Raw genomic sequence first — 24,584 nt, 5'->3', positions numbered from 1 at the left:
ATGTTCTATATATCTAGTAATATTCCACGGAATATCAAAAACGAGGAATATGTATAATAGAACTTGAACTCGTCAGTATATTTATGGCATATTTTTAAAATTAAACGCTTTATTTTGCTATATTTCTGAGGGTCGGACAGTATATTTTGTCGATAAGTCCGCGGTCACACTGTTGAAGAGCGACCGAATTGTTTTCTTTTGTTTTAAAGCACGAATTTAATATGTAAAAGGACAAATTTGGATTCACAAATATGACAAATTGATGCAATACAGTGATGTGCAATAAAAACGCTTAAAACTTAGACAAATGCCATGTCATTTTAGTGTAAATAATTCGATTTTATCCGTGTAGTATATACCCAAAGATTTCTTTCGTGTGCTACAAGAAATTTTCTCGGTCCGTTTCGGGGACGCATGAAAAATGGCGGCGTCCTCAGCTACGGCTGCAGCGGCGACCACAATACCAACAGAGGCAATAACAGAGGAATGTAAAGATGAGGATGCCCTGAGCACTACACTGCATTCATGTGCAAATGATCCTGACTTTGCAGTAATTTGTGCGTTTTTGCAAAAATTCGCCAAAGATTTGGGCCTGATTTTGCCGAATTTTAAGCATTTGCAGGAGTGGTTGACAAACAACGATGAAGGTGAGTGCAAGTGTGTGAGTGAGTGTCAAGTGTTATGTGTGTTTGTGAGAGAGAACGAGAGCAGAATTGAATCAGCGTTTTTGCTTCTACAAATTAAATTTAACAAAACGAAAAACTTTATTAGTCAAGTTATATAAAAGCTGCATACATTTGAGGTGGCTTTTCATGAGAAATTTGTGTGTTGTCCATAATTTGTAATTGCTTGGGAAATTCCAGCTAATTTTTGCTCTCTCTTTTGACAACACTCATTGAAAGAGAGAGCTGTAATAAGTGTGTTTGTGTAGTAATTGCATTAGTAAAGCAGTAAGAGCGAGATCGCGGTGAAGTAAGTGCATTAGTAAAACAGAGAGTGAGAGAGAGAGGTGAGAACAGTAAAAGAGAGCGAGCTGCAGTGTTGCATTTGTGAATGAAAGAGAAATCGTTGCAGAGTTGCACAAACAAATAAGAGAATTAAATGAATAATAAATAATAATAAATAATAATAAATAATAATAAATTGTACTCATATTAAAGTTCCTGAACTGAAGGATTTGCATATCAAACTCCTGCGAAAGACCCGCAAAACGGTGCACGAGAAGAGCTGGGAATCGGCGCTCAGTAAATTCTGTTTCGGATATTCTCTCCAAGATGCCTGGGAAATCGAACGTTTTGGCTATAAAAACTCCAGCCTAAAAGTCAAACTAAGGATATTTCGGGTAAGATCAATCCCCACCCCTCAATATACCATATATCTAAAATTTCTTACCATTTTTAGGAACTCCTGGAGAGCCAATTCGAGCGCAATGTCAAATTTCGTGCCCACATACTCACGCAGAATTCCAATACCCTGCGATCGGAGCCTATTGGTCGTGATCGACTGGGGCACGCCTACTGGTTGACCCAGGATGATGACTGCAATCTGCGCATCTATCAGGAGCATCTGGATGAGGAGATCTGGCAGGTGGTGGCCACCAATAGGGATGAATTTGTGAATCTAATAGCCAGGCTGCGTGGCAATGAGGTGGTGCTGCCCTCCAAGGATATTGGCGAGGCGGATGAGGACACGAGCAGCAGTAATAGTTGCCCTGCCAAGCCCCCACCACCCGAGGAGAAGGAAGAAGAGGACGACAATGATGGCGAGGGAGAGGAAGAGGACGAGGAGCAGGCGAAGCCACAAATCAAGCAGGAGCCAGCGAAATTGGTGCCCAATTTGAAGATCAAACTGCGCTCTCCCGATCAAGACGAACAAAAGGCCAAAAGGGTCAAGGTAAGTATATTAGATAGTGCCTTGAATCGGCAGTACCTTATTCTATGTTCGATTTGTTTTTCAGCCACTGCTCATCACACAGACAAAACTGGGAGGCAGCTGCTCACCCGCTCCTGCCAAGAAACGTTCCATTGAGGATGTGGAGCGCAGTCCCACAGAATCGCTGGAGGAGCAACAAAAGAAACATCGGCCCACATTGTTGGACACCAAACGCATCAAGAAACCAAGCCGCTACGAAAGCACAAAGGATGAAAACGATGCCGAATCGGGCGAGGAGGAGGAAGATGAGGACTCGGAACTGGATGAGGCCGAAGAAGAGGAGGGCAGTGGAGATGATGATGATGATGACGATATCGACAGTGCTGCAGCGGATATCGAAGAGGATGACGAAGAAGAAGACGAGGACGAAGTGGGCGAAGCCATTGAAGAGCCCACCATGACGGTGAGCGGCCAGGGATCAGGCAGCGACTGTGATGCCACTCCGTACCCGAACGATGGCATTTTCCTAAACAATTTCGATCACGAAACGGACGACAATGTACTGGAGCTGAGTGAAGCCATCGAGGAGGCTGTCATCCATGTCATGGGCATGGGCAGTGGCGCCGAGTGTCTCGTGGGAAATGGCAAAAACGAAGCTCCTGCGGAAGATCCAGCGGCGGCGACAGCGGCGACACCAACGCATTCTGAGCCAAAGGCCACATTTTTTTTCGGTGAACCCGGCTGCCTGAAGCTGAGTCCCATTAAGCAAACACCAAAGCAGGAAGCGAAACGAAGCATTTTCGATAGTCTAAACGAGGAGAAGACCAACGGGGAGAGAGAAGGCACCAGCACCAGAGAGGGAACACCACCACGCAACGGCAGTGACCGCAAGGAGGAGCCCCAAACCGCAGAGGAGGCAGCAGCCAAAACGGACAACAAAAGAAAGGAAATCTCAGATGAAGCTGGGGATGAAGAGCCCCAGGAAGCAGCGAGCGCAGAACAGCCAGAATACAAGATCAAAGTGATTGAAACGAATGAGAAAATCTCCAAAGCAATCGAAGAAAATGCAACAACACTAAAAGATGACATTAAAGAAAGCAAAGCGAATAATACAAATGAAAAAGAGTTGGAAAATCACTCGGGAAATGAGTCAACTCCAGAGAAAGAAGCTTCGGCATGCAGCAAAGGGTCTGTGGAAGTCATTAAGAGTCCTAAAGGCAGCTCAAACGCTAATGAAACCAAGGAAACTCAACCTGAAGCAATTGCTAACGATAATGGGCCAGTTCCAACAGAAATTGAGGTCTCCAAAGTCGTTAAACCTTTATTAACTGATAAGGAATCGGCTAAAAGCAGTTTAGAATCGTCCAAAATCTGTGTTGAAAATGTTAAAAGCAGCCCTGAAACGATTAAAAGTAGCCCTGAAACAATTCAAAGCAGTGCTAAAACGATTCAAAGCAGTGCTAAATCGGTTAAGAGCAGCTCAGAAACGCCTAAAAGCAGCCCTGAAACAGTTAGAAGCACTTCTGAAGCTATTAAAAGCTCTGCAAACGCTATTTCGAATATAACGGAACAAAACAATGCAAAACAAACCGAAAATGAAGCCATAGATGGGGAAAAACAGGTTGAGAAAGATTGCGAAACGGTTAAAAGTGATTTAAAAACCTTTGTGGAGGATTCCAAGAAGATTTCAGATGATTCCAAAGTGAAAACTAGCAACGAGAAGGAATCTGTTGCCCCTACAGCCACTAGCCTGAACAAAACTGATACTGAAAAGTCCATAAAGGCTGAGGAAACATCCCCAGAACCGGTTAAGGAAAGGGTTGATGGGACTCTGCCTCTAAACAGCAGAAAAACCTTTCCAAAAGACAATAATTCCACATTGCCGCCCAAGGAGCAGACTAAGATCGTAGCCGAAACGGTTATGCCCACAGAGCAGTCTAAAAGTGTCGCCGAAGCGGTTATGCCTCCCAAAGAGCAGCCTAAAACCATCCCCGAATCGGTTATGCTCCTGAAAGAGCCGCCTAAACCCCTTACCGAACCGGCTACAACCGAAAAGAAGTCCGAAACTAGCAATAATGGTTCTCACGGTAAAGAAAAGCCATCCGAAAATATAGAAAGTGATTTGCCTAGCACTTCCAAGGCCCCAATCCCTAATCCTAACAATGAAGGCAAATCTCTGACAGGGGAAGCTCCAGCTGTAGAATCTGTACCTAAACTCGCTCTATCAACCAATATCAAGCCGTCGTCGGTTCTGCCCAACCGCAAGCGACGTCTCAATGACTTTGCGCCCGCTCCCGTCCGACCATCCACCTCCGAAAGCGAAGTGGATGCCCAGCAGGTCGAGGAGGAAGATGCTGATGCCCTGGATGATCTGGATGTGGGTGGAAAACGCATTAAGATGCGCCCCAAGAGCTCAAATGTGGAGGCACGTCGCAAATTTGAGGCCCAAAAGACACTGGTCGAGGAGACGACCTCCTCCAGCGGCGAAGAAGATCCACGCAGTCGACGCAAGATTATAGCTCCCAAGAGGCACTTGGAGAAGGCGCCCGTGACCAAACAGAAGCCAACGCTCGCCGAGATTATCGAAAAGAAACTCAAGAAAACGCCCGAAAAGGTGCCAGAGTTCCTGCCCGAAAAATTGCCAGAAAAGGAGCCCGACAAGGTGCCCGATAAGCCCACAGAACCAGCGCCGACGACTGTGACTCTGCCGGAGAGCATGCCACCGCCTATTAGAGAAGCTACTCCAGCCGCCACATCCTTCAGTCATCCCAAGAAATCGCCAATAACAAAGCCACTGAAGAAGAACCTGCTCACGCAGATGCGGCAGGAGGAGAGCGACGAGGAGGCCATACCCAGGAAGCGTACGAATAGCGAAACAGTAGCGCCCACAGTTCCTCCCGTACCTGCACCGCCGCCACCTGCTGTCCTGGAAGAGCGTCAACGCAAGCGTCGCAGCAGCGAGGATGCCAAGGATTCCAAGGAATCATCGGGCAGCGAGGCACCACCGGCTGTTAGCGAGAAATTGAAACGCAACAACGAGCAGGACATCGAGGAAGAAGCGGATCAGACGGCACGAGCCAAAGAAGGGCATCTTCCAACCAAGCAAAAGCTTCCATCGCCTTCTCTTCCAGTCAAGGAGAAGATTGTGTCCGAACCACCTATCAAGCAGAGGGATCCGTCTCCGCCACCAGACACGAAGAGACCTTTGGTGCTGCCTCCATCTAAAGAAAAGTCTCCGCCAGCCAAGGAGAAGTCTTCGGCGACAATTTCAAGCGAGGAGAAAGCTTTGGCGACAGACACAGTCAAGGATAAGGGTGTGCTACCCTCTCCTTCCAAGGAGAAGGCTCCTTCGCCGCCAGCAGCAAAGGAGAAGGCACCGCCACCCGCCAAGAAAAGGTCTGTGTCGCCATCACGAGCCTCGGCTAAGGAAACGTCACCGCCACCAGCAAACGAGAAGATCCCAATCATAGAGAAGGCTCCAGTGGCACCGCCAACAATGGTGAAGGCTCCTCCAACGCTACCGGCAGTCAAGGAGAGGTCGCCAACCGCAGCCCATGTCAAAGAAAAGATTCCAGTGCCAGCACAGGTGAAAGAGAAGACACCAGTGGCAGTGCAAGAGAAAGAAAAGGATCCAGTGCCACCCCAGATCAAAGAGAAGACCCCATCGACACCACAAAGTCTTCCAGTCAAAGAGTCAACGCCGCCGCTGCCCTCGAAGGATAGTTCCTCCCCTCCTGAAGGCTCTGCTCGTCGTTCAGGGCGTCGGGGTGGGGCAGCAGTCGTTTATTCCGAACTGCCGCAACCCAAACGAACGCGCGGCGGAGGAGCCAAGGAGAAACCCATGCCAGAAGCAAAGCCAGAGGTGAAGCACGAATCCGACGAAGAGCAGGAGGATGAGGATACTGAAGAGCTCCCCAAAGTGGCTACCAAATTGAAGACTCAAATAAAAACAGAAACTGCAGTGAAAAATGAGGAACCTCTTCCTAAAAAACCCCTCAAAGAGCAGGAACCCTCACCGAAAAAGCCCCTCAAAGAGGAACCCCTCAAGGAGCAGGCACTCCCGGAACCAGACGACCCCTTAGATGAGGAATGCAACGATATGGATCCCCTGGAAAGTGAGTCAAAAGTCAGCGAAACCAAGGAAGAAGAGCCAGCAGCTGCGAAGCCAGTGGGACGTGGACGCGGTCCGCGCAAGAAGCGAGATGTGGACACCACGAACATCATTGAATGTGTCGACTCTGAGACGCCAGTGCGTCAGTCGCGACGCATTGCCCAGCAGAAGATCAAGGAGGAGGCCGAGCGCCGCAAGCAGGAGGAAGTGGCCCTGCGGTCGATGAAGCAGGAGCTCAAGAAGAAGAAGAAGGCCCAAAAAGAAACAGATCCTACGGTCCCAGAGCCTTCGAGGAGCGAGGAGGAGGAGGACGAGTCATCCGAGGCCAGCGAAGCGGAGGAGGCTAAAAAGAAGAAAAAGAAGCTGCCGGGCAAAGACGGTTGGTCCTCGGACTCGGATCAACAGGCGGACAGCGAGGAGGAGGAAGAGGAACCACCGCACTACGACACGGACCCTGGGTCTCCGCTCTTCCGTTCGGATCATGAATTCTCCCCGGAGTCGGAGCTGGAAGATGAGTCCCAGGTGGTGCCCATGAAGCGTGCCCGCACAGTGCGCAAGGAAAACGAAGAGGACTACGATGCGGACGAGGCATGCAACGAGTGCGGCAAATCGGACCATCCCGAATGGATACTCCTCTGCGATACGCCGGACTGCAACAAGGGCTATCACTGCTCCTGCCTGTCCCCGGTGCTGTTTTACATCCCCGAGGGCGACTGGCATTGTCCGCCCTGCCAGCAGGAGCATCTCATTGTGGCATTGGAACAGCAGCTCCAGCGTTTCGATCAGATGGTGGCGCACAAGCAGCAGGAGAAGCGTCTGGCTGAGGTGGCCGAGCGAGAGCGACAGGAGCGCGAGGCCGTGAAGCTGGCCGAAGATCGTGAGGCCTCCAAGGCGGTGGGCCACGACGATGACGACGACGACGATGATGATGACCGCGACGAGGTGGCCAGCAAGCAGAGCAAGGCGGACAAACCCAAGAGACGACGCGGCGACGGGCGCAGCAATCGCAAGGCGGCCAAACGCGGCACAAGACGACGCCGTGGAGGCGACTCGGACTGCAGCAGCGGCGCCGGCAAGAGCCAGTCCGGTGGCAGTGCCTCCGGCTCTGGTTCGAGCAGCAACAGCAGCAGCTTCTCGGACTCGGACGACGAGCCCATCTACAAGCTGCGCAAGCGACGGCAGATCAATGTCAGCTATCGCCTCAACGAGTACGATGATCTGATCAATTCTGCCCTCAAAAAGGAAATGGATGAGGCGGCCGGAGCGGGTAATCTTGGCCGTGGCAAAGACATTTCCACCATTATCGAGGCGGACAAGGAGAAGGCGCGACGTGATGACTTGCCAGAGGATGAGGAGGAGCCCGAGGAGAAGGCTCCTGCCTCCGTAAAGGAGGAAAAAGCAGCTAAATCGAGCAGCAGCTCTGACGACGACGATGAAGTTCCTCTCAAGCGCAGCAAATCGAAGCAGCCGCCAGCGAAAAAGAAACCCAGAAAGCTGACTACACTCGATGTGAGCTCCGAGGAGGATCATGGCAGCGATGAGGACTTCAAGACCTCCAGTTACACCGACGAGGACACCTCCCAGTCGGCCTCCGATGACTCGGACTCCAGCCTGGAGATGTACAGACGACCGAGGGGCGGCAAGAAGCAGCGGAAGGCGGCCAGAAGAGCCGCTCGAGAGCGCCGCAAGGATCGCAAATTCGTGGTGGAGGAGAGCGACGAAAGCGAAGAGGAGCAAAAGAAGCCCAAGTCCAAGAAGAAAAAGAAGGAGGACTCCGACTACACGGAAACCGAGACGGACGACGACGAGGACAATGGCTCAGAGCTCACCGAAAACATGGACAGTGCGGATCTGTGCGACGACACCACCAGCGAGAGCGAAGATGGGGCCTGGCATCCATCCAAAAAGAAGAAAACCAACAAAAAGAGCTGCAGCTCGGCCGCGGGAATAGCCAGAAAATCCCCGAAACTGAAGAAGCCCGTGCAGCCGGCAAAGAAACCGAAGCGTTTGGAGTACTCCGACGATGACATAAGCGAAAGCGAGCCGGAGGAAGAGGATGAGGACGACGACGAAGGGGCACCGACCTCCGGCAAGGGCTCGGGCAAGCAGCCACGCTCACAGCCACTGAAGCCCAGTGCCTCCACCGTCCAGACGGGCAAGGGCAAAGGCAAGTCCAAGAAGAAGAAGCCGCCCTCCTCCGACGAGGACGAGGGAGCCGCTTCAGATGAGAGGACACGCACGCGAGGACGTCGCTATGCCTACATCGAGGACTTTGACGACGACAGCTCGGACGGCGGCATCAAGCCGGGGGTCCATCGTCCCGACACACCGCCCGAGGAGCGACAGAAGTTCATCCAGAAGCAGGAGGAGATCAAACGGATGCTGGCCGAAAAGAACGCCGAAGGAGCCAAGCTGGCGGCCACGCCCCGCCTGACGCCCATCAAGGGAGCGGCTCCAGGACAGGTGCCCCCCGGTGGCGGACCGGAGAAGCGAACGCCCAGCAAGGGCCCAGCTGGTGGGGATTCCCTGTCCACAGTGCCGCTGTCGGTGATCCGTCAGGCCAAAGTCCTGGACATTGACTATCTGCAGCGCAAGGGCGAGGCGATTGGCGACCTGGACGACAAGGAGGAGGAGGAGCTGGACGATGCCGAGATGATGCTGGACGACGCCGATCTGCCCGAGGACATGGAGGATGCCATTGCCCGGATGGTCGAAGAGGAGGAGCAGTTCAGTGCAGCGGCAGCCAGAGAGCTGCCCGGCCCCGAGGAGGTGCTGCGCACGACACCCGCCAAGGCGAAGGCTAGCAAAGTGTCCGCCCCCCCAGAGGCGGCCCCGATTCCGCCAGCTCCTCATGCCGCTGCTGCCCCGCCGTCGGGACTGCAGGAGCCGCATCGGAAGCGTCTGCCCATGCCCACCATGCATCCGCCTCTGCTGCGTCATCAGTTTCCGGGGCCCGGACAGCACGGGCCACCTGCATCCCTGCTGCCGCCGCCACACGGGATGCATCCCATGCTGCAGCGTCATCTCTCGCAGACGGTGCCGCCCCCACAGGCCATGCAGCTGCTGCAGAACGCCCTGTCCGCTCCCCTCGGCCAGCCCCTGGGTCGCGGGAACTATCCACCGCCACCGCCTTCTACTCAGCATTTGCCACTAGTCATGTCCATGCCCTCGGCTGCAGCGGCCCATCTGATGCATCAGGCCACTGTGGCCACGCAACAGGCTGCAGTGCGTGCCCCCGAGCCCCAGGCTGCTGGGCCTCCTCCTCCAGTGGATAGCAAGCCGCGTGGACGCCGGAAAAAGGTGACGCCTCTGCGGGATCAACTGCAGAAGCAACAGACTGCAGCGGCCGTCACGGCTGCCTCGACGACACCCGGAATACCGGCTCCTCCCGTGGACAAGATTAAGGGAGTGCCCGCGCAGCTATTTAAACCCCATGAAGACGGGCCTCCTCCCACAACAGTTGCCGCCTCTTCGCAGGCCTCGGTGATCACGCGAATGCCCTCGCATCTGTCAGCCCATCCGCATGTGCGCGGTCCCCCCACCGGGATGTATCCCAGCAGCGCGGAACTGGCTCGTTTCTACGGGCAACCGCTTCCGCCGCCCACATCTGCACCGGGATCTCGTTCGCCATCATCTGGGGTAGGCCCTGCCTCGTCGCCGGGTCCACCACGTCATCTGCTGCGTCCGCAAATGCCACCCGGCTTGCCGCCACCCCACTCAGCCATGCGTCCCACCTATGGACAGCCGCCACCGCTGCGGGGAGCGCCACCGCCCACGTCGACGGCCAGCAGTGGGGCGCCGCCCAATACGCGTCCCCCGTACATGCACGGAGCGGAACATCATGGTGGCCCGCCACTGGGAGGAGTCTACGGTTCAGGACCGCCCCCAGCGAGACATGCCTCTCCTCATCTGAATCCCTACAGGTTAGTGCTTTCGAGCTCTGAATGCAGGAATGTTGTGATCATTTCCATTGTATTTTCTAGCCGAGGTCCTCCCATTTATGGCAATCCCAATTATCCGCCTCGTGTTGGACCCCCAGGACCCCCTGGTAATATGCGTCCCGGCTCCGTGGATTATGTGGCAGGAGCACGTAAGTAGATGGAAGTGGCTCTGTCGCCCAGAAGGTTATCTAATCTCTGTGTGTCTTTCTAGGCGGCTATCCACCGTATGGCTACTATCCGCCGCCTCCGTTGACCACGCCACCCGCCCATGCAGCCCCCAGTTCGGTGATAGTTAGTGCACCACCCCCCGTGACGCCCACAAACCACTCGGTGTCCGCTTTGACGCGTGGCAAGTCCCCAGCTCCCGCTCCGGCACCGCCACCCGCGGAATTAATAGGCCACAAGCCGCAGCCGCAGCCACAGCCACCACCGCCATCGGTGATAACGAGCAAGAAACTGACGACCCTGGAGGCATATCCCCCCATAGCCAAGTCCCCAATGGCCGTCGGCGTGGTTGAGGCGGCCGCTGCGCGAGCTGTTGGCTCGCCAGCGGTCATTGCAGAAGAGGATTCTGGCTCGGCGCACGACACCAGTGGACCGCCGCCAGTGGCCAGCGGCCCGGCTGTGGGAGAGTTCAGTGGCTTGGTGAGCTACTTTAGCTCCCAGCAGGACGACTACGACACATAACAAGCGCCGCTGGGCGCCTAAAAATAAACGAGAGATACTGTACATAAATGTAGCCTGTAAGGAAGGGACGATATAGTACACACGTGTATAGAGGAGGATGTTGGAGGCAGCCTAACCTCTGCTTTAGGCCACTTATTAGAAATTGAATCCTAAAACCTAATCAATATAAATGGTCATATGACCCCAGGAGAAGAGTTTCCTGTCTTTTCAACTTGTACGTTCGTTTCGTTCAATTTTTTTTTAGCCTGGAAATTGAAAATTCTCTTTACAATTTCCAATCCAATTTCCAATTTAATTTATTTCCCCCCTGCGCGTCATTACTTTCTGTGCTCTTAGAGAAACCATCAACTACGTCTAGTATTTTACATTTAGCTGTATATTATTCGATCCACTAAGTTAAATATGATACATACCATTAAAAACTAAAAAACACCTACAAAATATACATAATAAATAAATGGAATCATACGAGAAAATCATAGGCTATAGATGGATATACATACATACATATATACAAAACGCAATCTTTGTAACGCAATTGACATTGTAAACTAATTATAGTGATTAACCTAACGATTAACTAAACAAATGATACGATAAAATGTGTGGTTGCTGTATGTTAAACAAATTAAATTTTCCTTAAACAGAAAACAGAAAAACATCATCATGGTATACTAGAATCAAAGAGGACAACCGACAACCGTGTATTAATATAACAGCAAAAATAAAACTATTTATCATTAGTTACAAAATATAACAATATATATAGAAGTGTTTCTTTTTGTTCAACCCATCAGAGGCCGATCCTCAACGACCCGTGCGATTTGCCTGATATTTTTGCCTTTGGTACCATAACACGATTGCGCTTGCATTTTTCAGTCCGCTATAAAATTATATTTTCAGAGGGGAATTTTTTGTAGGTAAACCCCGTAAAGTTATGCTGTTTAAAAATTCTACTTGTAGAACCATCTTTTCCTCTTTATTTAAAATAATAATTATATTTCGGTATCTTTCATCAGTGAGTCGATAAAATTCTTGAAGTTTCATCATTTAAATATTTAAATACCCATTGGCACTTAATGGGTTTAAAGTACCTTTTTAGCATTCTTTTTCCTTTGCGACTTCAGAAAGTATTATAAATATATCTGTTTTGGATATAGTCACTAATTTATTAATATATACTTTAAATACTGGTTAATCTTATACCTATCCATTTAGCATTCCCCACTAGTACGCACCTAAAATTATGTTTGGGTTCTACTTTTGTTCCTATTTTTTCGGTACTTTTTTGTTTTGTTTTTGTATTTATTTTTAATTTGTACTCCAATATACAATTGTTGATATTTTATTACGACGCAGTTTTATATATAACCAATTGTTTCCAGAACACTGCAATATTGCTGCTATATTCTTTAAGAATGATTTTTATACTATGAATTTTCCGTGTAACGAATTCCGGTTGAGATACGCTATATGGAAGATCGACTGCAATTCTCTATATAAGAAAGGAATATACTTTATTTTGGGATGTTTTTTTATGACTGGCACATCCTAAAAACACTCCTTTAAAGGGGATTTTTCTATTCATAGCCTAACAAAAAATTCCTCTATCTCATCGCTGGATTTATTGCCAATCCAAAACAACTTATGGTTTTTTTTTGCTGTGACAATGAGTCGGATCTCTAGGGATTTTTTGTTGAGGCTACCAAAGTGTTAGTATAGTCGTTAAAGGTCGTTTAAGAATTTGTGGCATTAACCAAGATTTATTTTGGCATAAGTACTTGGCGACAAGTAATTGTAGAGGAAAAAGAAAACAGGTTTTATATTCCCATTGGCTAGAATTTCTTTTCATTAAGTTTTTAAAATTATTTCTAAATGGGCATTTAGAAATAAGGTTCTCCATTCTCGTGTTCTAAAGGCTCAGTTCTTAAAGTACCCCCTAATTGGTCTCCCACCGTAACCTCCCAAACACATGCCTAAAATGTTTAAAAATTTAAATATTACTCGACTTGTCCCATGGTTTGACAGCTGTGTTGAAGGTTATTTAATCGGCTTTAGAAAGTCGCATTAAAATTCGCACTCCGAAATGTTTGCCAAAAAAAAGGTGAAAACTTTGGAAATTTAACATCTGCTCCGTAGTGCATTATAGCGGTGGCATTAGCATAAAAATGTATAGCTATATTTGCATAGAGGAGGCAATATAAATCAGAGCTGAGCTGAAAACCTTATTTGCTTAATGGCATTAGTATGTGATGTGGCAAAATTTATGTTTAAAAGAATACCAAAATCAATTTTTAAATTATTTCCGACATTTAGAAAATCTTTCCTATGAAGCACACTTTTTTATATTCATATTCATAATATTCATACACAAAGAGCCATTTGTACAGTACATACTATGTATATCCCATATACTATTTGAAAGAAAACATCTGGGTGCACCACTTAAAGGTGCTAAGAGACCTGCAATTTTGTATACTAGTTTTATCTTCGACTAATTATGAAATATTTTTACATCTGTACTAGTTTGATGAATTAACATAGTCAGATTAATTATTAAAAGCCAGTGGACCGTAAAATCCAGTTGCCTCATGCATCGAGATTTTAAGTAGACTTTTCTCCACATTGTAATCTATAAATATGATATATTTATTTCCATATCCATATTCCGGTTATTATTATTTAACCTTCTTTATAATGCAGACTCCCTTATTGCTTGCAGTTTCCATAACACCCAACCCATCTGTTGAATATTTACTTCTTAGGTGCTAAGTACAATGTTCCACGGTATAAGTAATATTTGCTTCAGTGCAAAAAAAAAACTATTGGCGGCCTCGCAAAGATCATAGTCGGCACTGCATTGAGTACTTGCAAATTTGCAAATATGGGTTTGACTTCTGGTTTTGAAGGTCCCCTCATTGGAGAGAAACAAAAATTCCACAGTCAAATTGCAAACATCCATTAGATGAGCTTCTGATTTGATATTATAGATCGATTCGAGGGATCACAACAAATCCACCTACATTTTATAGATCGATTCGAGGGTTTTTTGAAGGTTCCTCTTTCGGGTAATCCCCTAAAACTGTATAGATGGACCTGAAAACACCATACTAGAGGGCGTTCAAGATCTATGATCTGTTGCATCGAGTGCCATTGAACGTGGCAAACACTCGTACTCTCTTAAGTGAGATCTCGATGAGAGCTCTCGTCCCGTAACGATTGCCAATGCTGTGTGGTTATAGCCTACACCTAAGGTCATCTTTGTGTAATCATCATTGTTGTTGGTCGACTTTTATTTCGGCCAATACTTTTGCGAATTTTATGACGATTTTTATGGCGGTAAATTTAAATATCTATATGCAATGGAGAGGGTATCGCATAACACTCACTCGAGTGGTTCGATTCGCAATTATCACACTCTTTGGCTTTTACATTTTAATATTTTTGTATTTTATTTATTAGCTAAAAAATCTCAACGGGAACTTTGCGTAACAACAAATAATCAACAACAATGAAGAGGGAGAGAAGGCCGCTTATTAATTTAACAAGCGGGCGAGTCGATCCTCCCCTCCCGTGAATGGCTGTGGAGATCACTGATCACTGATCGCCTAGAAGCGGAAACGCTTGGCGGGCACATTGTACTGGTAGCCAGACGACTGCTGCTCCACGGGAGCGGAGAAGACTGGTCCTGGCGCGGGAGCGGAGAAGACTGGTCCTGGCGCGGGAGCGGAGAAGACTGGTCCTGGCGCGGGAGCGGAGAAGACTGGTCCTGGCGCGGGGGCCGAGTACTGAGGGGCGGGTGCCGGAGCGGGGAAATCCTGGACAGGAGGCAGGTACTCAGGTGCTGGAGCTGGCGCGGAGTACTGTTGGACGGGTGCGGGGGCCGAGTACTGAGGGGCGGGTGCTGGCGCGGAGTACTGTTGGACGGGTGCGGGGGCCGAATACTGAGGAGCCGGTGCCGGGGCGGGGAAATCCTGGACAGGAGGCAGGTACTCAGGAGCTGGAGCTGGCGCGGAGTACTGTTGGACGGGTGCGGGGGCCGAGTACTGAGGGGCGGGTGCTGGCGCGGAGTACTGTTGGACGGGTGCGGGGGCCGAGTACTGAGGGGCCGGTGCCGGGGCGGGGAAATCCTGGACAGGTGGCAGGTACTCAGGAGCTGGAGCTGGCGCGGAGTACTGTTGGACGGGTGCGGGGGCAGAGTACTGTGGTGCGGGTGCTGGCGCGGAGTACTGAGGGGCGGGTGCCGGGGCGGGGAAATCCTGGACAGGAGGCAGGTACTCAGGAGCTGGAGCTGGCGCGGAGTACTGTTGGACGGGTGCGGGGGCCGAATACTGAGGGGCGGGTGCTGGCGCGGAGTACTGTGGGGCAGGTGCGGGGGCCGAGTACTGAGGGGCGGGTGCCGGGGCCGAGTACTGAGGGGCGGGTGCCGGGGCGGGGAAATCCTGGACAGGTGGCAGGTACTCAGGAGCTGGAGCTGGCGCGGATGGGATGTTGAACGACGGCGAGGGCTTGTTGTACGAGTAGCCACTGCCACCACCGCCCAGATTCAGATGGGAGACATCGGCCGCAACCACAGCGATGGCGCACACAGCAAACACGAAGAGTTTCTGGAAGAGATCAGCCGATTAGCAATCCGTGTGTCCATGTGTCCAAGTCGGAGGTGAAGCCCCAGTCTTGATCGATCTGCGATGGAGTACTACTCACCATTGTTGTTGATTTGTTGGAACGGAGGGTCTCCAAAGTTCGTTGGATTTTGTGGGGTTGAGGGGGAAGCTTTGGCCAAGAGACACTGAAGCTGAATGATGACCCACTGCAGATGGGCCGGCACTTTTATACCAAAAAACCAAGTTCAGACTTGGCCCAAAGATGTGTGTGTTTCGGTTTCGGCCAACTGTTTGTTCGGTCTCTTCGTTTTTGACGGTCGATCTTCGGCTTCTTCGCAGCTTGTCAAAGAAGAGGCGGAAAAAAACGTTATGAGAAGATGAGAGCGATCATTAACCCCCCAATGGGCGTGTAAACGTGCATCAAATCACATGATTTTGTTTAATTTATTTAAATTAATTTTGTAGTTAATTGTTTCTACAACACTTTGGAGATCCTTAGGAGAGTTTTAATTTTAATCGATTGCTATCGGAAATTATCAAAGATTTGCCACGCAGAATGTCGCAAAATTATTGCGATTCTCTTATTTCATACATTTTTAACAATTTATCCACATAATAATAGTACATAATATTCAAATTTATGCACATCTATTTAGGGATAGCAGCTCATATGTCTTTTTTGTTGTGTTTTTTTATTTAATGGCTTAAATATGAACCGATGAGAAATATTTTCTGCGCTTTATATCAATATTCCAAACCGATTTGTATTCAGAATTCTGTGATACTAAGAGGTAATTGGTATTTTAGGTGGATAATTATAACCAAATTAGTACGGATTTGAGTGCCGTTATCTATACCATATCCTCTACACACATTTAATAGAAATATGTACACCCAGCGACAAAAAAAAATACGCACTCTGATATTTTACGCATTTGTGACTTCTCCAGGGTGGGGTTTCCACCAGATGCTGTCTGATTCGTCCCATTTTTGTTGTCAACAAAATCAATTCCAAAAAAAAGTACATATAAAGATAGTACGAGTATTTTAATATAAAGAGATCCATTCACAATGAAGTTTTATGATGGGTTAGAAGTGGTTTTCAACATACCCAAGGGCATTTATTCTGTACCCATCAGTTAATGTCTCCAAAATGCCCCACAACTCCCCCTAAGGGTTAACAATCGCGCTCTCTCCACATCTCTCTATCGCCATCTTTCGCTACCGGCTTCAGCGCATGCGCGGCGTGTCCGTGTGCGTGTCCGTGTGCGTGTGCGTAGAGGTAGGTCCGCCGCTCACCTGCTATCGCGTACCGCTATCGGATGGGGGATGGGGAATGGGGTGGGGGGTTTTGCAATGTCAATAGGGCAACTCGAGCCAGCACGGACACGGACACGCCAACACTCATTTGCATCCCATCGCTGTGATGTGGGGGCAAGTGTGTACACAACAAATTTAAGGGCCCGAAAATCCAAATGTCAAAGTTTAACCTCTCTCTCTCTCCCTCTCTCTCTAAGCTCGGACTGAATTTGGTTAGTGGAAATTCATCTGATTTAACTATTAGCCGGTGCTAATGGCCCAAACTACATGCTTGGATGCCGACGATGCGCTCGAGCTTGTCCAAAAAAAAACTCAAGGACTTGGCCACAGACGTTACTATTTTTAATCTCACTGAACTTGTAAACTAATGAACTAATGAAACAGCTGCTGTCTGCTGCCTGCCCTGGCCGCCGGCAAACGGCCGTCATTTAATTAATTTGAATATGATTTAGGGTCGGCCACACGGTCGATGGGTCTGGGTCTGGGTCTGGCCGGTCCAGCCCCGTGTAATATGTAATATCCCGCATGAAGACATCAACTCAATGCTACCTAATCGACGTTTGTATGCCACTTTTTTAATTGTTATTTTATTTGCGACATCAATTTCAATCATTTCGCTTTGGCACGCACTATTTTCTCTTTGGGGGAGTTTTTTTCTCTTAATTTTATATTTTATTGTGTGAACTTTTACTCAATCATGAGGTGGCAGATGTTTGTAATGCCCTTTCAAGGGGTACTATAACCGGAAATGGTTAGACAAATCTTTACAAATCTATTTCTCATGACTATTTTCCCTCAGTTAAAAGATTCCCGAAAGGAACCTATAGGATGTTCTATTATATAAATCTGATATTTCTAGGGAAAATGGTTTGTTTTTAACGGATACAAAGATGGATTGAGGCCTTACGAGAAGCTTTATGAGATAAGATCATCCAGATCGAAAGATTCTCATAACAATCATCATTATCTCTTAACGAAACCTTCCTTAAATAATTTTTAAAGGCAATTTGATTAGTTTTGAATTTTTTGTATACATTTAAATCGGAAGCTTTTACAAGCTGATGAGCTTCTTTTTTCTGCCAGAAAATTCCCTTTTCTGAACAATGTTTTAAGGATGACCTCTTGGAAGGGCATCTCCACTTCGTTCTCCCGTCGTTATCGTTTCCATGAATTTTGATTGTTTGACATATATTTGTATTTTGAATTGATTTTTTCGTATAACCATCCATTGATGCGATGCTGCTACTGTGACCTTCAGAGACGACGCCCCAGACACAACACGAAAATGTGACAAAGCCTTTTCTTTCTTTTCTTCTTTTCGTTGTTAATTTTGTTGTATAAAACCTAATCAAGGCATGATCTGCTCGCTTGCATGCACGGGTATTTGTTAATGTTTAATGCATTTACGCAGGCCATTCATTTGAAAGCATATTCACTTACAGCGAAATGAGTTCATGCGGATCGCTGTCGCGAATTTGCTTAGCCCACTTATGGGGCACCCATCGGTCAATGCGGCGGAGTGGATGGGTGTGTGAGCGGATAAAAAGGGGCAAATAAGCCAAAGAGGCGTCATCCGTTTTAGATACTCGATATACCAATTTAAACGTCACAAAGCCCCGAAATGGCTTGCATAAAAATGATTATCTTCGGTCCAACTTAATTAACCAATTAGCTAACCATATTCAAAATATACAACAAATATAAACCAATTTGGGTTTAGTTTTTGTGTTGGTGCTGGTGTGTGCCCAGAATTATTAATAATATGCAATTTACATAGAGGATTGCAGGCCATTCTCATTTACATAAGCCAGCAATTTATCATTCCAAATGTTTCCTAATAAATAATGTAGTAGTATCGCTGGCAAAGCAGCCATTAATGGCTTGGTAACTGAATCAACAATGTGGCACAGCCTAAGATCTTCAATTTTCGATCTTTTTGAAGACAATAAAAGTTTGAAGATAGAGGCATAAAAGAAACTAGACAATTAATAAATTAGCAACATCAGTGGATTAGTTAAAATTAATAATAATAATAGCCTTTGTCTAGGAAAAGTCGCTTATAGTGGTAGCAGCTTTTTTCGCGCTAACACAGGTTTTTAAATTTGAAATTTGTATGCTGACAAATGCTGACGGCTAAAGCACAATCTTCGAAAATTCGAACTCGAATTTTTATAGCAGAACTCTTCAGTGCAGCCATTAATTGTTTTGGTATAGCTTTAGGGTATTTTTATGGCGTATAAATATTATATATTTAAACATGTCCAATAACATAATTGCGTATCAAACTTAAAATAATTTTCAGTCTAATAAATTTAATTTAATTTTTAAAGGTATATTTACGAACAAACAGTATAGAAACTTCCATACACAAGTTTTTTGGAATTTAGGCCAAAAGTACCAAAATACCAAAATACTTTTCCGGTATTTTCCGGTATTTTAAAACATGAAAATTTCGTGGAAAAAAGAAGAAGAAGAAGACGAATTCACAGCAAAATCACAGCAAAATCATAGCAAAATCATAAAATAAAAGCAAGGACTAAAAACCAATTGTGTAGAAAATTGATTCATTAATCGTAAAAAATTATGTGGGCATAGATAAAGGCCCGGTTGACAACATTTAAGTCCTTGTCGCTCACATTCAAAACGTTCGATTTGGCGCGCACCACTCGGTATATTTTTCAAGTGAGACCGTATATACTGTAGAAACTGGTTTTCGCCGCGCTCCCATGTGGTGTTTTTTAGTGCTAAATGGTATTTTTGCCATATATTAATTTCATTTTCAATTTTATATAAAAACCCAATAAATGCAAGTTTTTTGAATAGGCCAATCAAATATAGAATTGATTCATCAATCGTGCAAAATTGAGTGGGCATGGCTAAATATTCCATATAGATAGTATTATTCAACGGAACAAAGAATATGAGAAAATTTGAATTCGCCGAAATTCGCCGCAGTTCGCTTTAGCAACAATGAGTCTCATTCCATACACAAGTGTTGCGCATTCCATACACAAAAGTTGCGGCAACATTTACTTGAAAACCGTTTTTTGGTCAAAATAAAATACATAAAGGTAATTAAAAGAAGCAATCTTGTAGAAAATGCATTTATCTATGGGATAAAGCCAAGTGGGCAAATCTATATAGCTTGAAATATAGGCAATACCCGATTCGCCGCAGTTTCGCTATTGCAACAATGAGTCCCATTCCATACACAAATGTTGCTAACTCCATGCACAAATGTTGCTAATTCCATGCACACATACCCTGTGGCAAATGGATGTTATAGAATTGTGAATACGTTTGTCTTCCAAGGCTCAGTAGGTATCAGGATCGACATAAATATATACAAGATACTAATAATGTACATGAATATTTCTAAGGAATATCAATTTGAGAAAATTTCTTTATAAATCACGTTTCATCTTCATATAAAATTAACAAAATAGGGTATTCCAAGGCCTAAACGCATCACAGTGACTCTTTTTTTGTCGAACTTTTCCGTTCAAACCTCTTTTTACATAAAAGCAGGGATTAAAAACTATCCAATCGTGTAGAAAATTTATTCATCAATGGGATAAAATTATGTGGGCATTGCTGAAAGATTTAGTTTGCCAGCATTATTCAATGGAATATCAAAATTGAGCAATATGAACGAATACCCTTTTCGTTTGTTTTGATTAACCTATTTCGCTACTTGCTTTTTGTTTGACTTGTTTCGCTAAAACCGCTTTTTACGCAAAATGCAATAAAAACAAGTGTTTAAAATAAGCCAGTCAAGTTGAGAATAGTTTAATTATTCGGATAAAATTATGTGGGCATGGCTAAATGTTCTATCGAGCCAGTAATATTCAACGGAATAAAGAAATTGAGCAATTGGAACGATACTCGTATGTTTATGCTACTGTTGTATGAACATAAGTGCTTTGTGCGTCTGCCTACAGTGGCTTCAAATGACAGTAAGTCCTGATGTCACAGGGCACTCCCAAAAACCGCCGCTGTTCCACGGCTATTCCGTGCTTTCCACCTTCTTCGCATTTACAGTTAAAGTCGAGCCACAGAGTCTGCAGCGATGCCGAAACGACCAGCTGCGCCCTTTGGCGCAGTTGTGGCCCACTACTCCCTGCCTCAGCCACCAGAAGACGAATTTCATAGGAAAACAATTGAAAAAGGAGGAAAAAGAACAGACCCTGGACGGCATCTGGACACCGGGTTCTTCAGGATTCTGGCGTCTGGTGCGATGGAAAGACGTGGGGAATGGGGCCTGTTCTCGCGTCGGTCCGATGCGGAGGCTCATCTCATCGAGATCACCCGCGTGGATGGCAGCCGTCGTGCTTTGTGGAAGGGGGGTGGAGAAGCCGCGTTCCCTCGTCCTCAAGACGCGTCGCGGGTGCATGTACTTGAACAGAGTCGCCTCGGACTCCATAAGCCGCGCCACGATGGACGAATCCGAGCTGCAACCATAACCGGGAGCTCACATTCCTCTACTGGATGGCTAGGACTGGAGCGACTGGAGCACCGGGGACTTTGATCAAGACTGGCCAGAGCCGCAGCCTCGCTAAGGACGTGGCCTGCATCCCTCCCAGCTACGACGGACCGCCCGAATTAGCTGCTGCCGGTGTCCGGCAAGATTATCCGTGCCCAGGTGGAGCTCTCTCTCCCTATTCAGCTGTGTTCTAAAACGTTGCCTCTTATAGCTTCCTGGGCGAACTCGCCGAAGCCTCGAAGCGTCTGCTCTTCTGGACAGATATCAGCAGCCATCAGGCCATCATTCGGGCCCGAGTCGATGGCAATGAGCATGTGGACCTGGAAGAAGTCACGACTCTGGCCTTAGACCAACAGTCCGATATCCCATGCGTATCGATGTTAGTAAGCAACCAATATTGGACACCTTTGGACACTTGTAATCTCCGGTTCCCCCTTTACAGAAAAATCCGTGCTTCCATGCACATCTCGCTGGTCTCTGCCTTCGGGAGATTTGTGTCGGACGATAAGACCGGACTGGAGAGGAGCGCAATCACACCTGTCTGCACAGTCGCACAAAGTGTTTCCACATCTGCATGGCCAGCGGGGTATGACACGCAGTATTCACGACGTATGCTCGTGCCAGATTCTGATGCTCTGATGCTACTGGAGGGCAAGGAGAACTACGGCGTCTATCCGGACAGATAATTTTAAGTGGCGGGAGTAGTGACATAAAGAACGACTGTATATCCGCCTTCTGGCGCTGTGACGAAAGGACTGCCCGGCGGATCAGTTCAGCTGACAGTCAACCGAGGGCAGAGACAAGACTCTGATCTGCGATGGTACCACCAGTGACAACTGTGACAATGTCCACGATGAGGCCGACTGCTGCAAGCGACCTGAGAGTTTCAGTGTCCCATCAACCAGGTGAGTGGAAACATACGATATCTGCCCAAATTCTTAAACTAACAATATTCTACTCCACCTTCCCACAGCTTTGCATCGGCCGCCCTGCTCTGCGCACCGAACCAAAAATCGAGCTTTAATGGCTCCATCGAAGATATTAAGTAACTAAACTTAAGACCGCTAGACCGCTTAGAAATTAAAGACTTTAAAAATGCAATAGAGAACCTGCCGGCTATGCCATATGAGGTGCAACGCGACCCAGCTGCGGATGAAGATGGAGCGATCGGGGCATCGGGGTGTCTGAAAGTATGAAGTTATTAACAATAAATGTAATATTAATCGTCGAATTTGTACTTCGACAGGACCTAGGGCTTCCAGCCAACTTGCAAATTAAGTAAAACTTTGAAAAAGAGATTTTCTACGCGGTTCCTTGAGCTAATAGAGCTAGAGTGCCGACTAAGCGGGCTATAAAATAGAGAGCATCCTCTTGAAATTCATTAGGCTGGCTAATGTGGGATGCATAATCTACAATGTCCGCCGCAAGCCTTTTAATGATGAAACCCATTGCTTCGAGCTTATTGGAATTTATGTCCCTTAGCTCCAATGGGGTTGCACGCGGAACCAAAAAAAATTTGTCAACCATCAGCCTGATGTTGAATAGCTCTGTTGTATAATAATCATGATACTCCGTGGGGACTATTGGGTGATAATCTGGCAAATTATCAAAGACGTCCCTCCAATTCGTTGGCGTGAAGCTCGAATTGTATAAATTTCTAAGAATGATATCGAAGAAGGGCGCTTTTTTGCTGTTGTAAAAAATCCTATCTAGATGGGGGAAATCCCACAAAGCTGGAAAGTTCCAATTGGCATTTGAGACGGCTAGCCCATTGGCTGGGCAACCATCGCAGACAACAGCCATTAGGTTGTCTGCTAGGCCCATATCCACAGTCCTTTGCAGGACGATACTTAAGGCCGCGTTTATTTTTTTAAGCCCAGTTTGGAACGGGCACCATCACTCCAAAGAAGACTTTTTCTTGTTATTCTTGATTTTTATTGAATAACTATTATTGGGGTATTATTAGGGTATACAAAGGCCTAGACTAGGGCTTGCACGCAACATAGCGACTGTTTTTTTTGTTGAACTATTTACAATAAATACAATAAAAGCAAGGATTAAAATTTATCCAATCTTGTAGAAAATTTATTCATCAATGGGATAAAATTATGTGGGCATGGCTAAATGTTCTATGTAGCTCATTATATTTGACGGAACATCAAAATTAAGCAATATGGTTTCAATGCTTGCCGGAGAACTATTAACCTATTATAAGCCAAGGGGGTAATCATTTTAGCGCAGTTCAGATGAAAGATTCGTGGGGTTTGGCAACTTAAAGGGAAGGATAGGATGGATCTATAAGAATTTACAATCGTTAATATATTCCGCCATTTACCTCGTGTAGTTGAACTATTTAAATATGGGGGGCTTAAGTGGGCTAAGCTCGGTTTTCCATCATACGAGTCGCTATATTGTTGTTGAGAAACCAAAATTGAGGCAAAAACAAGCAAAGCCAAGTATTTAATGTGCCAGTTAAGTAGAAAATTGATTCATTAATCGGATAAAATTATGTGGGCATGGCTAAATATTCTATCTTGCTAGTAATATTCAACGGAATATCAAAAACGAGAAATATGTATAACAGAACTTGACTTTGTCAGTATATTGACGGTATACTTTTAAAATGAGATGGTATATTTTGGTATATTTCTGAGGGTCGGACGGTATATTAGTTCGATAATTCCGCGGTCACACTGGCCGGGGTGGTGGGGGGAAGCAAATGTTAAACGGCCTTGCCGCCGAACAAAAACAAAATCAAAAATCGCGGGTAGTTCTAGCGGAGCGCACGCGTTTGTAACTCCCAGGTAAACAAAATTAAAAAAATACGAAAGCGGGCGAGAAACGACAAGGAAAAAGATCTGTATCCGGAAATATTAAAAGGAAATTCTTGATAATGCAAACAGCCTTTTACATGGCACAGAAAAGTGAAGTGTCTGGGAATTTCCCAAGAAATAAATAAACCAAAACTTTGAAGTTAAATGGTATTAAACAAAAATCCCATACCGCAAACAAAAGTGCAATGAAAAGGGCCAAAGAGTAAAGGTTTTATTCCAATTGCTTATGAAAGTCCAAACCAAAATCGGGGCTGAAAGAAGAGTAAAACAAATATAGCGAATGACGGGCGCGCAATAAGATAAAATTGAAGGTTATTCTTTATTGTAAACAAAAAAGCAAGTGTTAAGCGGCAGAGTGAGAGACACACACACATACACAAGCACACACACGCACTCATAGAGTGATAGAGCAGGAGAGCTAGAACGGGCGCTGGAAAGAGAGCGCAGATAAGAGAAGAGCGCAGCTCTGGGCAGAGAAAGAAAGCAGCGCACAAAGCAAACGCTGAAAATGTCAATAAACTCTGCAAAAGGTGAGGAAAACGCAACAAGAGCGGTGCTAGAGCGTGAGCGTGAGCGAGAGAGCTGCTGTCGTGTGGTGTAAAATAAAAACCAAGCCGAGGGCAGAGCAGCGACTGCGACAGCGGCAGAACAGCAACAGTGGCAGAGTCGAAGAAAGCAAGCAAGTGCAAAAAGAGAAAAGAACGTTTTGGTGGTCAAACTAGTGATACCCTA

At 46.6% G+C, this 24,584-nt stretch overlaps 3 protein-coding genes across 4 annotated transcripts; 2 read left to right on the top strand and 1 right to left on the bottom strand.

Annotated features, from left to right (window-relative positions):
* Positions 1-123: 123 nt before the first annotated feature.
* LOC4816565 (microtubule-associated protein futsch) lies at positions 124-11,262 on the top strand. 2 transcript variants are annotated; one of them, XM_033381136.1, is made up of 7 exons: positions 124-647; positions 1,161-1,342; positions 1,402-1,893; positions 1,958-3,272; positions 3,315-9,906; positions 9,967-10,073; positions 10,136-11,262. In XM_033381136.1, the coding sequence occupies exons 1-7, from the start codon at positions 422-424 to the stop codon at positions 10,609-10,611; spliced, it is 9,390 nt and encodes a 3,129-aa protein (XP_033237027.1). In that variant the 5' UTR covers positions 124-421; the 3' UTR covers positions 10,612-11,262. The 2 variants fall into 2 exon arrangements, with proteins under 2 accessions (XP_033237027.1, XP_001356088.3); XM_001356052.4 differs by having other exon boundaries at positions 1,958-9,906.
* Positions 11,263-14,068: 2,806 nt separating this feature from the next.
* On the bottom strand, positions 14,069-15,525 carry LOC6902597 (predicted GPI-anchored protein 58). The gene is made up of 2 exons (XM_002133087.3): positions 15,316-15,525; positions 14,069-15,218 (listed from the first exon to the last, which is right to left on the bottom strand). The coding sequence occupies exons 1-2, from the start codon at positions 15,316-15,318 to the stop codon at positions 14,220-14,222; spliced, it is 1,002 nt and encodes a 333-aa protein (XP_002133123.2). The 5' UTR covers positions 15,319-15,525; the 3' UTR covers positions 14,069-14,219.
* Positions 15,526-21,023: 5,498 nt separating this feature from the next.
* On the top strand, positions 21,024-22,167 carry LOC26533410 (uncharacterized). The gene is made up of 4 exons (XM_033379724.1): positions 21,024-21,169; positions 21,230-21,397; positions 21,461-21,923; positions 21,992-22,167. The coding sequence occupies exons 1-3, from the start codon at positions 21,024-21,026 to the stop codon at positions 21,702-21,704; spliced, it is 558 nt and encodes a 185-aa protein (XP_033235615.1). The 3' UTR covers positions 21,705-21,923; positions 21,992-22,167.
* Positions 22,168-24,584: the final 2,417 nt, after the last annotated feature.

Source organism: Drosophila pseudoobscura, chromosome 4 (assembly GCF_009870125.1).
Source record: "Drosophila pseudoobscura strain MV-25-SWS-2005 chromosome 4, UCI_Dpse_MV25, whole genome shotgun sequence".
NCBI classification, from domain to species: Eukaryota; Metazoa; Arthropoda; class Insecta; order Diptera; family Drosophilidae; genus Drosophila; species Drosophila pseudoobscura.
The sequence above is the reverse complement of the archived record's forward strand: the minus strand, read 5'-3'. Positions and strand labels throughout refer to the sequence as shown.

Bases quoted from the DNA above. Each gene is read 5' to 3' on its own strand.
- LOC4816565 (XM_001356052.4), top strand. From the start codon at position 422: ATGGCGGCGTCCTCAGCTACGGCTGCAGCGGCGACCACAATACCAACA. The intron at 648-1,160 runs GTGAGTGCAAGT...CTCATATTAAAG, and splicing joins GTTGACAAACAACGATGAAG to TTCCTGAACTGAAGGATTTG. The intron at 9,907-9,966 runs GTTAGTGCTTTC...TGTATTTTCTAG, and splicing joins CCTCATCTGAATCCCTACAG to CCGAGGTCCTCCCATTTATG.
- LOC26533410 (XM_033379724.1), top strand. From the start codon at position 21,024: ATGGCTAGGACTGGAGCGACTGGAGCACCGGGGACTTTGATCAAGACT. The intron at 21,170-21,229 runs GTGCCCAGGTGG...TGCCTCTTATAG, and splicing joins GGTGTCCGGCAAGATTATCC to CTTCCTGGGCGAACTCGCCG. The intron at 21,398-21,460 runs GTTAGTAAGCAA...CCCCCTTTACAG, and splicing joins GATATCCCATGCGTATCGAT to AAAAATCCGTGCTTCCATGC.